The following is a 14,170-nucleotide window of genomic DNA, read 5'->3' as shown; positions in this document are numbered from 1 at the left end:
GGTGACACTGGGGGAAAGAAATGGCCCAGTCTGGTGGAATTGAATTGAAATATCTCTGTTGAACATTTGATTTCCATTTTGGTTGGCTTAGTTGCTCCAAGTCATGAGAAGAAGCTTCCAGTGGGATTGTAGAGGGGAAACAAACAGCAATTCAAACACAAATTTTTCCAAAAGAAAGGCCGTACCATTTCCATATGCATCACATGGCTTTGAGTCAAGGTAGCACGATCTTCAATAAAGCTATCAGTACTCCGAGGATAAAACATGGAAGAAACTATTAGCCTCAAGGATTCCGTTAAGAGTACAGAGAACACAGCTAACACTGAAAGGCAGCTCTTCTTCATCTCTCCCGGGATTGAAAAGGTCACTGTGTGAATGAAGCAAGATGCTCATGAAATCAAACTGTCATTTTTACAACAAAAAAAAAAAAAAGACTTTGAACGAGACATGGCAGCCCGGGTATTCTGCTGCCTCAAATTGCAGAACAGAGACTGGTTTGAAGTGTGTTTTGGATCAAACAGTTCAACCCGAAAAGACGGTTTCTGTTATTTCACGCTCGAACACTTGTTGTCGTTGTTGCCAATTCCCAAGGGTGAACATGCTGATGTCTCGTCGCATTCCTTTTGCCCCTCGTTCGCCAACTGTTTTAACCACAGAGCACGAGACTCATCCATATCTCCACCCAAGTTTTGTTTTATCCGCTGGACATTTGTGTAAGCTACAGTATGGAATTCTATTTGTAGACATGTGCTCTCATGTCGCTTTACCCCTTATTATTCCAAAAACAATCTACCATTAAATTTGTTAGCTGTCTTAATGTGAGAAACTGCTGTCTGATACTGATCACCCAGTCACTCGACTGTTGTCTGTGAAGTCTGTTGGACATTTTGGAGGAGGACAATACATGACATTGAAAATGTTGAATTTAGTGCGTTCATGTGTGTGTGTGAGTGGACACATAAACCCCGTGGCAAGTGCTGGATTGTACCAAATGTTGGCCAAGAAGAGGGGGATTCATTGTAATGTATGTACTGTAGAACGTGCTGTGTTTTCGTCCTCTTTCCTGCTCATACACTGGCCTGGTTAAAAATGTTGTTTAGAAAAAACCGATGGATAGAAAGGAAGACATTTAAAATTAAGATAATGTCTTTGTAAATGAGACGTAGTGAAAAGATTAAGGCATTCGCAAATGGCGCCCTCCAATGTTTACTACTGGACCTCTTTTTTTTTTTTTTTTTTTTACTGTTTTTTTTTTTTTAGTGTACATTAATTTGCCTGTGATTTGCTTTGAAATTCAAATGGGCTCCACACATTGATATTGTTCTACTGGACATCCGGAGAGGTGAAGGACTTATATATATACAATAAACACCAACACTCCCGATGTTACAGTTCCCCCTAACACTAAGTGTTACTGTAAAACAGCTGAAGATGAAAGACCATATTATACAAAAGGGAGGAACTGTATTGAAATCCCACAGCAATGCAGATTATGGCCAATCATGGATTGTGTTTGATGTCATTTGTGGAGTTTTTACTGTCTGAGGTTTGAATAAACCAAAAGATTCCACGGTAACTGCCTTTAATACCCAATGTGATGGGCTTGGCACCTGAAGACTGATCCTTTTTCATCCTAACCCAGTACTGCATGAGAATCCTTGAGTATTTGTTTCCAATGTGTCAAGTGTATCAGCGTGTCACTGTTGTCATGTGAAAACCTCTGGATTTTCAGTTGAGTTCCATCCAGACGGACTGAAGGAAGTAAACATTGTTGAAGGTTGTCAATCTGGCACATGATGAGTTTAAATATCAACAGTGTGTAGGAAAGGACCATCATAATATCATGGTTTACAGTGACCTTTAATACAAAATAATAATACATTTTTAATGCAACATTCAAGAATCCTGTGAGGAACAACTTTTTCCTATTCTGTCACAGTGGATAGGTCCAGCTAAAGTCCCTTTCTTCTCCTCTTCTGTCTGTGTTTACACTCTCCAGGTAGAGGGCTTTGAAAAAGCATTTGAATCGATACCGTCTGGTCATTTGGAGTTTTACTTACACTTGAGTCCTGTTTTTAATCTTATTTTTGTGGTTTTACTGTTGTGAATTTGTAACATCACAGTCTTTGCATTTTGGAAAAAAGGAAATGAACAAAATGGGACAACATTAATTGTTTTATTAAAAATGTTCCTTTAAAAAAATATATTTCTATTATTTTCTGTGATTGCCTGTCACTGCTGAATATATGTTGGGGGAACCACGTGTGTTGTAGATACTGAACTGTAAATATTTTTCAAATGTACAATTTTTTTATGTTTCATTTCCATGTCCATGTAATTTATCCTGCTGATTTATTTTCTAATAGACCCCGTTTTATATTGTGTTCCTGCTGTGTCCAGTTGGTTTGAATTTGGCTGCACTTGTACCGTCCCCATCATGTGATGAATGATGTTGAACATCAGCAAAGAAACTGAGCCTCCACTCTGATTGTCAGCGACTAACAGTAATTCAATCATTTTTCCACATTTTACTAACATACTGTTCAGATTTGTGCAAATCGCCTGGATATTATTATGAGTATTATTATTATTGAGCATGAATTTATATGGACCTAAAACATGATAAACATTGTGCTTCTCCAATCTAATTGTCTCGTTGTCTCTGTGGTTCCTTGATAATGTTTTGTGAATACAGTTATTAAAAGGAGTACAAATACCAAATAATCAGAAGTGCACTTGCACACACAAACACACTCACACATTTGACAAAATAAGGTGTGTGTGGAGTGGCCAGTGATACTAAAACCAGCAAGATACTACAGCAAAAAATCAGATCCTATATGCTGTGATTCTTTATTCCAGCATTACACAGTTGGAGATAGACGGCTTGGGCAATATTTCAATTACCGTTGTTGTGGTTGTTTTAGCTGTGGAAAAGTAAATAAGTAACACGAACATTGTGACTTAGACAGCCATTGCATCGTTTGTCCACCGGAGGGCACTGATTAGTCAACTGGAATGTGTCCCAATTTATTATACTATCTATGATCCCAATTAGTATTGATCATGTTGTGTTTTTTATGTATATAAATAAAAATACTTATAGCCATTATTTTGTTATAGGATTTTTTTTAAATACCTGGATATTATTGGCCTCTATGAAACTATCAGTGGGGCTGTACATTATATGGTATAATATAATTATAACTTACTATTAGGGAGTAAGAAGCAGAGCCAGCCCAAGCCGTCATGGGGCCCTAAGCAGAATTTGATTAGGGGCCCCCTCTCCAATGTTATTGTGCCCAAAATATCGACTATTGTTAAATGTCATTCACACACCCAGTGATTTCCGCTAGTGACTCCAATGAACATCTGGGTGAAAATAGTAGCCAGCCGAGATCCCGACCCTCCTAGGAGGGTACGGGGGTATTTTTTTACCTTTTTAAAGTGAAATGCATGAATCTGGTGCACTTTGAGAGGAAAATGGAGAGGCTAAATCTGAGGAATTTTGTGTGAACAAATAATTTGGAGACACTGGGTTGGATAAATTAGAATTAAAAGCTATAGAAGAAAGACAAATGGATATTCCATAAATATATATTTTATAATATATTATGCAGGGTCCTCTGGGTTGAGCTTGGTGCTCTTTTTCCTTTATGGGCCATATTTATCTGTAATATAATGAATCCAACTGTCTGTGCCACAAATATAAATGATGTGAGAGGAACAAGCAGAAGAACTGTTGTCCAGCTATCTTTTTTTCACAGACAAGGCTGAAATAGGCTAAAGACATAGTCCATGGGCAACCGAGGGCAGCCCCATTTCCAAATGTTTTTAAATAAACTCAATACACACATGATCAGTTAATCTCAGACCAGTTGACCTGGCGGTCGAGTCGGGGTGCCCTAAGCAACCGCTTAGTTCGCTTATGCCTCGGGCCGGCACTGGTGAGAAGCATAACACATGAAACCAAATATCTGGGCGAGTTCAGATCTCTTCATTTATTTGTCTTCGAGTGGTCTATCAGTAGGTTTAAATCTACAGTATATCACATTCTACCTTATAACAAACTACAGTGCAGTTGCAGTTGTTTTATTTACATTGCACCGCATCACACATAACAATTTGCCTCAGGGTGCTTACTCAGGTATAAAATATATGATAATTAGAAAATAAGCACAAAAAGAGAGATGTGTATCGATTACTGTTGTATTTTACGCCTCAATGCCGTTTTACATGTACTTTATCTAGCCAGTGGAGGAGAGGTCACAAAGGTATAGCTGGCTTCATTTGGGGGAAATGGAACCGAGGAATATGCAGCCTCTTTCTTTTATTAACCTATAGCCTAAAGATTGAAAAGTCGTATTCGTCGACAGCAGAGACCAAAGACAGAAAGCTCCGATCAACATTGCTCCAATAATTCCTGGAAAAGCAGTAAAAAACGCTTTTCTTTTCCACCTCTTTCTTTCTGTTCTTTTTTCTTTATTCTCACTGAATCTTCTCCTTGTTTTTTTACTTTTTTCTGTATCGCTGAATATCCCTTTTCATAACATGTGTGCTGTCTCTCTCCGTTGTTTTGTTCCTGTACCACCCTCTTGGTCTTAGCTTCTGTAGCTTTCTTTTTTGTCTCCAGCAGAACTCCCCCACCCCCTTTTTTTTCTTTCTTTTCTTTTTTCTTTATCGCTGCTGACATTTTCAGTCCAGTGACTTCAGACACAAAGTGCGCAGACTACATTATTCTTGTCGCTGAGCTTATCTGCCTTCTGCTGAAAAACAAAGCAAGACCGGAGCCCAGCTCATTAACAAGACATTGTTCACTCTTTCCCCGCAACCAAGATTAGTCCCGTTACTGATGATTTCAACTCCCATTCTCCCTTTCAGAGTGAATTAAATGTTAACAATAGAAGGTTACACTTGGCTGAGAAAGCCAGTATGGTTTTAGAGAGGGAACACAGCCCCACATCAGATGATGAATGCACTGGGTAGGAACAGTTCATGAAGGAACCAATCCAGAGATGTGTACGCTATATGAGATATGCTAACGACCCACAGTGCACGTGCCATGGTACAGTCACAAATAACAAGATTTTTATTTGATGGTGAATCTTTAAGAAACTGGCTGACCCAAAAGCGACGAACGGTGAAAACAAATGTCTTTATTTGAGATTGTCGGCACAGTGAAGTAGCATAACAGAGCCACCCATACACATAACAATTAGGCCTACTCACCTAACACATGCTAGGCTGTTGAGCTCAAACTTCAAACTAAGCTGAGTTCCTTTTTCTCATTAGATGTTTGTTTTTCTGACATTTTTCAAACCTAAGACCAGTGTCTAATTTTTCACTAAATCAGTCACTCAACCAACCTCCCCTTCTTATTCAAGTCAGTTACTTCTACACTCGCACAGAGAGACTTGGAATATGTTCTGTACTGTAACACTTTCACTTTCCACCGTGGTGTTTGAGGACCATTGATCCATCTCCCACTTTGCTCCCTGTGGATACAGGGCCTATACAGCCACACAAAGCCCGCCCGTTAGCATGAAACTCTTGCTCTCGACATTGATTTATTTCTTTTTGTGGGGATGACGTTAAAAAAACTTTTTAAGGGAAGGAACGTAACATGAATACAAAGCAGAATTCCTGGAATGACCTTTATTTAAAAACCAGGCTAAAGACATTATGCATCGTGCGGCCATGCTTATGATGTTTACAGAGCATTGTCTAAAAATGTACACTGGTTGCATTCACTTATGTAAATGAAAGTTTCCTTTTGAATTAGCTGAAATGGTCAACTTTCTGTTTGTAGAAATAGGCTCAGCTTATAGGTTGTTATAGTTGTGGTAGGAACATTTTAATTTTTGACGTACAATTTTTTTCATTACTTTTTTTCACACGTAGTGTTTTTTTGGTTCTTCTGGTTTTACATGATGTCTTGCTGGTGCTGTGTGGACTCGCTGACCACCTGAGGAGGAGAGAAGAGGAAAGTAGTGTAAATTGCTATGAAGGACAACATTTAAAAAAAGTTCTATGTAAAGCGCTTCAGAGTGTTGCAGATAACATGCGAGAGTGTTTTCCATCAATAGTGAAGCGGGTATTGTTTGGAGTGAAGTGCTTTGCGGGGAGCAGGGGTGTAGAACAAAATCCTGGGCCCCAAGTGGTTGTGGGCCCCTTTTTTGTGGTTAAGTCTGCAAAGTTTGAAATTAGCCCACATATCAACCCTCCTTCCTCAACATATTGTAGCCAAACTAAACTATGGTCTAGTTAGGTTAAATAAGGGCCATGTATTTGATGTGAGGCTTTGATAGGTCATTTTTTAAAGATATAATGCCATATATGCCATTTTAGATATGATGCTGATTTATTTCTGATACAGACTAATTCAGGTTAAATATACCAAAAATGCTCCAAAAATGTATTCCTGGCTGACTGCCTTCAATCCAAACAACAGGTAATATGAGCTGTAACCATTCTTAACTGTGTTTGATGTGCTCACCTCAGCAGCTTCCCTCGCCTTCCTTTCTTTCTCTTTCCTTTGTTTCTTCTCTCTTTTGGTTACCAGATTTTCCTTTTTTAATTTTTTTTCAGAGAGACAGAGAGAGAGAGAGAGGCATGACAATATAGCCCCTTTCACACCTGCACTTTCGACTCAGAAATTAAACGGAGTTTACCCGGATGAGCTGTAGGTATGACTCGGAATTCTACCCAGTCTTTACGAAGATATTACCAAGGTGGCCCCCTATTCCTAAGTCCCAGTCGGGAGCGCAGGGTGGGCATATCGATATCGCCCAATTGGCGCGTGACCGGCGAAAAATACAAATGCCAGAGGCAAAGGCAGGCAGGTCATTTATACCAACGCCGACAACCCACATTCAATCTCCTGCTGTGTGCTGCATGTGTGAACAGGTAGATCCGGACATTCTCCAGGTCAAATTCTACGGAAACATTCTCTGAGGTTCATGTGTGAAAGGGGCTTAACTGTGCACTTCAGAGCACCTGCATTCCTCAGCTGGATCAGCTGTTTAGAAATCATTGCCTGGAATAATTTTGGGAGGGTTGATAGTGGACACAGACAGCCTTTTTTTGGGGGGGATCCTCAGTAGTCAGTTACACTCCCCCCCCCTCCCACTATAATGCCCATGGCAAGGAGGAACAGTTGTCAGTTACAGTAAAGCTGCTTATTGGTGGAAGCTGGTGTGGAGTGCTGCAATTCACTTGAAGGGTTGTCGCAAACAACAAGATTTCAGCTAGAGACTAGAGGTATGATAAAGATAATTTAAAGATTTCAATTTATAGATTGCTTCATTCCCTTATAGACAAATGTGGAGAATAAATTAAACCAAGGGGATTTTTCTTTTGAATTCTAGTTGTTTGTGTTATCCCGTATGTGAACAGATATTCAAAGGTGGGTGGAATATTGCATGCAGACTTACACTATGGGCACTAGAGCCCTGGCCCATAAAATATTTCATCTGGATAAGAATATAAAAAATAAAAACGATTGATTTGGAGAATTATTAATGGTTGTCTCTTACTAGCTCAAACATAGGTGAAACAACTCCATAACAGTTTATGGGGCTGAAAGGTGTACTGTCTGTCATGTATGTGTGTTTGTGTCTGTTTGTGTGTGTGTGTGTGTGCTCAAACCTCTCCATCGCGGGTCTCAATGGTCTTGATGAGCACAGTCTTCTTGGAGTGAACCTCTGAAGAGCGTGGTTGCTGGGACTCTGGACTGGTCTCTGTAAGAATACATTCATACAGCTGTTACTACTTTAAACTGGTTTATAAACTCATACAATAAACCTTTTTTTCAATTACAAAATGAGTTAATTCAGGCTGTAAACATTGCCATCAGTTTAAAATTGCCCTCAGAGGGTTAATTGCTTATGAAGTGAATGATGACACATCCTGCACATTAAAGGGACAGCCATGATCCATAGCCGTCTCTGTAGCTCCTATGATTGGCTTCCCTAAAGGTGTAATATTCAAACTCAAATTCCAAATCAATGGCACTAATGAAGCGTCGCTGTACCCACTACATCATCTTAAATTACTACTCATCGTTGTATTCAAGCAGCGGCAAAGTGAAGCGGGGAGAGGTATCGACAGAGATAAACTGCACGTTCTGACTCAATCCATCAAGTGAGCGGACATAGTTGTGTGATCAGCAATGTGTGGCTTGTTGGTGAGAGTGTCCCTGTGAATCAGAGAGTGTTTTCGGACGTGCCATATGTCGCCACACTGTGGTTACAATGTGTCACTGCTGGCACGCAACATGTAATGCCCCTCAAAATAGCACCTGCCATATACAGTCACAAGCTATAATTAGTCTTTTCTGTCCCCTTGTCACCTCATCTGGAATGTTTGTATTGATTTTGTGGGTATTTTAACGTGAAGGGAGGAATGTGTGCTGTGTCCGTTACCTCTGAATCCAATGGAGGAGGAGTAAGCAGACTGCATGGGCACATTGGTAGTGATCCTGGAACAAAGGTGAAACACAGAATTCTGCTTACTACTTCAGCTGGTTATAATAATATATAATAAATAAATAGGGAACATACTAAAATACAAGTTACACACCTCAATCAGAGGAGTCAAGTTATGACAGTCTTGGGCTGTCTAACCTTACACACACAGACATACAAACACACACCTGCTCTCCTCGCCCTCCAGCAGCTTGCGGTAGGTTGCGATCTCAATATCAAGGGCCATCTTCACATTGAGGAGGTCCTGGTACTCTCTCAGGTGACGCGCCATGTCATCCTGTAATAAACAAAAAAAGTGTTATTCTCCGCTCAAATTAACTTCACACCAAACACTGCGCTAAGGTCAGATAAATAATCAGTGATGTAGCTGCTATGAGCTCTAGTCGATGAGTATCACCAGATTGACAACCATCGAAATTCGGCTCAAATTTTGATCATACTATTTACAATCCAGTGGATTTGTGGATGTGAAAAGATAATTACCTTCATCTTATTAATTTCTTCTTCCAGCCTTGAGATATTATCTTGGAAACCAGAAGCCTCGCGGCCGTTGCGATCCTCCATATCCCTCATCTGGCGCAGCAGAGACTCGTTCTACAGAGACATGATGTTGTTAGAAGTGGAACAGAGAGGTAAGACAGAATGAAAGCAAAGACAGGCCAGTAAAAGGCCCCATGTGTCCGAAACAGGAATCGTGCCTGTTACAGTAAGAAAAGAATGGGAAGATAACCACAATTACTTACGGTGCCCTTGAGTGAGTCGATCTCACAGGTGTAGGACTGGATCTGGTGTCTGTACTCCATGCTCTCCTGCTTGGACTGACGCAGTGCATCGTTGTTCTTACTCACAGCCTGGTTCAGATCAGACACCTGAGAAGAGAGGGGATGTGGTTTTAACAGTGTACCGGTACTTATGTGTGTGTGTGTGTGTGTGTGGGTGTATGGGTGTGTGTGTGCACGCGTTTCTGATTTAAGGGACTTTCGGGGACACAAACAAGACCTAAAACGGGTTGAGTGGGGACGGCTTGGCAATTGGGGACAAAAGCCATACAACTCATATTTTTGGGTCGGTGGTTAATGTAAGGGTAAGGTTAGGTTCAGGGTTAGGTTTAGGCAACTACAAGTTCCAGGAAAAACGAATGTATGCCTATGTAAAGTCCCCAAAAGTGACCTAAGACAACATGTGTGTGTATATATATATGTGTGTGTGTGTGTGTGTGTGTGTGTGTGTGTGTGTGTGTGTGTGTGTGTGTGTGTGTGTGTGTGTGTGTGTGTGTGTGTGTATATATGTGTGTGTGTGTGCTCCTGCTCTCTTACCTTAGACTTATACCACTCCTCGGCCTCTGAGATGTTTTTGGCGGCGATGGCCTCGTACTGCACGCGGATGTCCCTCAGAGCAGCAGTCAGGTCTGGTTTGGACATATCCATCTGGACCTGGACCTGAGTGTCCTGCATCTGGCTCTGGAACTCACGGATCTCCTGCAAAGTGATAGGAGAATAAAAGCAGTCCGTTTAGACAGGAAAGTGTAAAGGGGAATGTTTATGGGAAAAGAGTTAAAGAAACAGACAGCTCATTTAGGCCTGGTCTCTGCATCAATAACCTGTGTCAAAAGGATCACACAGTATTATTATAGAAGAAATGTCAGATGTCAAACCACAGCCATTTGCCCTGGTGGTGCATTGACTGATTATTAAAAGCAACATGCAGCATAGGGCTGGCCTATCGCTGTGAAACTAGAATGGTTGGTTTCAATCAGCTGTCTCTTGGTGTGTATAGATAGATATACATAGCTTTGCATCTGTTCACATGCACACAATCTTTCACCCTCTCTCTCCCAGACACACACACACACACACACACACACACACACACACACACACACACACACACACACACACACACACACACACACACACACACACACACACACACACACACACACACACACACGTTCATTGCAGCTGACATGCTCTTGAACCAGTGAACAGTTCTGCATTTCTGAGAGGTCAACTATGTGTCCTTTGAAGTCTGTGGGTGAATGGGCACAAATGTGTCTATTGCACTCATTGCATCTGCTTTGCATGAAACATTAAGGCCCAGATTGTTAAATCTTTGTACAAACAGGGTGAGAGACTGTTTGTGTGACGATATACATTTTAACATAGGTGGGTGTGTTTAGGTGTAATATATTTGATCCCTTTGAAGTGCTGCATGCCTACATACGCTCAGATATATCTAATATTACAGTATCACCTAACTCAGAGTTGTTATACGATACAGTACTGACATACATAGTACTTGGACATACTGTAGGGGCCTGGTTGCAGGCGGACAGACAGACAGTAATTGATCGATCAACAGACCTCTTCATGGATTTTCTTGAGGAAGGCAATCTCCTCTTGCAGACTCTCAATGCGTCTCTCCAGGTCCAGCCTGGCCAAGGTGGCACTGTCAACATCCTGAATGCACAAACAGGAAGAAAAATAATTGAGGATGAAGAAAGAAAATAAAAGTAGCGGAAATTGCTCGATGAGAGGGAAAATTGGGCGAGGTGGAGTAATTCACTTATTTTAATTTTATTTTTTTACTTCAAGCTTTAAGAATAAAATGAGTTGAGGTGCAAATGTGTGATTATGTGGAAATAGAAGACGTACAGCTCTGAAAGCAGAAAGGTTGTTCTCAGCCTCTTCCTTCTGGTGAATCTCCTCCTGCAGTCTGGGCAGAGCAGGAGCAAAATAACAGAAAAAAGAAAGAAGAGAGGAGAGTTGAAAGATAAGCCAAGATAAACATCATAACTGTGTTTGAGAACATGTCTTCTTCCACAGGAATCAATTACAACACAGATAAACTAGTTTCAGACTCTTTCCTCCAGCTCTCTGTACGTTTTGGCTGACTGTACAATTTACAAGAATAGAACTGACTAGACACATCACAGTCTAACTTTTAAGTGGATCAGTAGCCACACACACGCACACTTGTGCACTTGCTCTTTGAGTCCCTGAAGCTGCGGTGCAGCTGCTGTCACACTGTCAGAGTCAGAAAGGGTAACAGTGAGAAATGAACAGAGGTCTGCCCTTGGCTGGTGCTGTTTCCAGAATTAGCACTCCACTATGCACCATGAACAACTGGAAAATGTGGGGAAAAATACATGTGGTACAGATAAAGTTGGTTACAGATAAAGTTGGTTGGTGATTTTTGATTGTTCTACCGTTTGTGAGATGTTAATTGTAACTGTTCTGCAGTTTTAAATGATACAGCATTCAGGGAAATGTTCCATGAAAAGCAGGCTATTATCAGGGAATGTTTCAAATCAGACTTCATGGTAATCAATTTCACATTGGTGGTAAAATGCTTTTCTTTGTTACATGTGGCACAGTTGGATGGCACTTAGCAGTTATGGACTATACTGTACAGGATATTGGATTATATTCCTATAATTGCTCTGTGGTGAATCTGCAGAACATATGTCCCATGAAGAATCTAGTAATCATATTGTATCTTGTTTTTTATGTTGTCACTGCAGCAAATGCATTGATAGTGTTTCACTTTCTGCCGCTTTCTTGCAGCTGCAGCGAAATGGCTAACGGGTACAAAAAAGAGATTGTTTAAAGATTAGCTATGTCTCTACAGTAGTTTTATTTGCTGATGTAGACACTGTGTGTTTGAGTGGGTGTGTGTCTGCGTTTTTAACTGTTGGCAGGCAGGAGGTTTCTGTGTGTATTTTCATCTTGTGGGAGCAGCAGGTGCTTTGGCAAGTTCAATCAGTGCTGCAGGCATTAGAAAAGGGCTGTTGGAAGAGGGAAAGTTTGTGCATATAATGTGTGTGTGTGTGTGTGTGTGTGTGTGTGTGTGTGTGTGTGTGTGTGTGTGTGTGTGTGTGTGTGTGTGTGTGTGTGTGTGTGTGTGTGTGTGCGCGCTAACCATCTAGCTGATGTTGCTTTCTGACAAAAAATCTTAATACAAAAGGCTAACATAGCTACAAATAGACTATTCAGAAGTACACCCACATCACGGCTCTAACTGTATCCCACACTCGGATGGACTTGTGTTTACAAATTGTTTGTCCTTTTTTCTACCTTTGTTTCATTCTCGCTATAATTTTTCCAAACAGACAATGTGTTCATCTGTTCATCATCATCTGTCTGCTTCTCTATCTGGCTGACTGTCTGCCTCAACTTTATTCCTAGGGGCCTGCAAGTCCCTCTTTCTCTCTCTTCATCTCTCTTCTTCTTCTTCTACGTCTCTTGTGAATTAATTATAAAACACCTTTGTAAAAAGTTGGTGGACTGTAACAGTCATTGAAGTGTAGCTATTCTCAAATCTCTCCTTTGTTACTTTGTTGCTTTCCTCTTCTCAAAAGGGAAGAGACACCCTCTGGAAATCAATGAGTTGCCTTTGATGCCACATGTGATCCCTCTTCTTCTGCTTTCAATTTCTCTTCCTGTAACATCCAGCAATGTGTCACCTTGTTTCTGTTGTAGACTAGCAGTTGCCAACATGGGGGTGGAGACTCACAGAAATTAAAAGTGTGACATGGGTTTCGCAAATAGAAAGTGCTTCGCTTTAAAGGGTCACAAGCCAAAAGTGACAGTTGTTCTTCCCAATAATAGAAGTGCAAAGTGACAGTGACCTTATCTGACCTACTCAGTCGGTAACTGTTAAAATAAACAACCATATCAGTGTAACGTGTTCTTCCTTCCACCCTTTTCCTTCATTCATCCCCACTCTTTACCTGTAAAGCCATTGGTACAATCCATCAACTCATTCAGTACCTCTTGTAACTTACCTGAGCTTAATTTTCTGCAGGTCATCAGCCAGGTTGTCTCTCTCCACCTCCACTCGGGCACGCTGGTTGGAGAGGCCCTCGATTTGCCTCCTCAGCTCCCTCATTTCCTCTTCAAACATGTCAGCCACGCGCCCGGTCCCCTCACGGCCCTTCATCTTCTCAATCTCCATGGTCAGCATGGCATTCTGCTGCTCCAGGAAACGCACCTTCTCGATGTAGCTGGCAAAGCGGTCGTTGAGGTGCTGGAGCTCGTGCTTTTCATTGGTCCTTGTGTTGAGGAAGTCCTGGTTCATGGCATCGGCCAGGTTGAAGTCCAGTTTCTCTCCGGAATAGGTGCGCACAGCGGCAGAGGAGCCGTACCCCGCTCCCCCGGCACCAGAAGACACCCGGTAGCTGGAATAGGAGGGAGCGCCAGTGCTCTTCACCTCATAGACTCTGGACATGTGGCTTGAACCAGAGCTGCGGCCCCCTCCAGAAGAGTAGAGGTTTGGGGTCGCCCCGACACCTGAACCGAAGGTGCGACGGTACGAGGAGGCCGACTGGGCCGAGGAGGAGTAGGACTTGCTCATGGCTGGTTTACTGCTTGGTTGTCTTGTGGAGTTGGATGGAGCCGCTTGAGGTGATGAGACCCAACTGTCCCACTGCGCAACTGGGAGAGAAACAAAGTGAAGAAATGCCTGACACTGAGCGCGGCTATTTGTAGATTTACCACACCCACTCCTACCCTTACCCCTCCCCCTGCCCCATACTCTTTCTCCAATCACCTCGTACTCCCACTTCCTCCTACGTCATCCCTCAACCCCAATTTCCTTCAATTTAACACTTGTTTCATAATTTTAAATCCTGTCCCCAAATTTAAGACGGTTCACAATGGACTGAAGATGTATCTCTGAGTAAA

General features: G+C 41.6%; 1 protein-coding gene across 2 annotated transcripts; it reads right to left on the bottom strand.

The window, feature by feature from the left end:
• Positions 1 to 5,136: 5,136 nt before the first annotated feature.
• Positions 5,137 to 13,922, bottom strand: desma (desmin a). Of its 2 annotated transcripts, XM_080038636.1 has the most exons (11): positions 13,273 to 13,922; positions 11,141 to 11,201; positions 10,850 to 10,945; positions 9,803 to 9,964; positions 9,230 to 9,355; positions 8,970 to 9,080; positions 8,654 to 8,763; positions 8,424 to 8,479; positions 7,648 to 7,739; positions 6,497 to 6,568; positions 5,137 to 5,965 (listed from the first exon to the last, which is right to left on the bottom strand). In XM_080038636.1, the coding sequence occupies exons 1-11, from the start codon at positions 13,839 to 13,841 to the stop codon at positions 5,924 to 5,926; spliced, it is 1,497 nt and encodes a 498-aa protein (XP_079894762.1). In that variant the 5' UTR covers positions 13,842 to 13,922; the 3' UTR covers positions 5,137 to 5,923. The 2 variants fall into 2 exon arrangements, with proteins under 2 accessions (XP_079894762.1, XP_079894763.1); XM_080038637.1 differs by lacking the exon at positions 6,497 to 6,568.
• Positions 13,923 to 14,170: the final 248 nt, after the last annotated feature.

This window comes from Ammodytes marinus (assembly GCF_949987685.1).
Source record: "Ammodytes marinus genome assembly, chromosome: 12".
In the NCBI taxonomy this organism is placed as follows: domain Eukaryota; kingdom Metazoa; phylum Chordata; class Actinopteri; order Uranoscopiformes; family Ammodytidae; genus Ammodytes; species Ammodytes marinus.
This window is presented reverse-complemented; position numbering and strand designations above follow the sequence as displayed.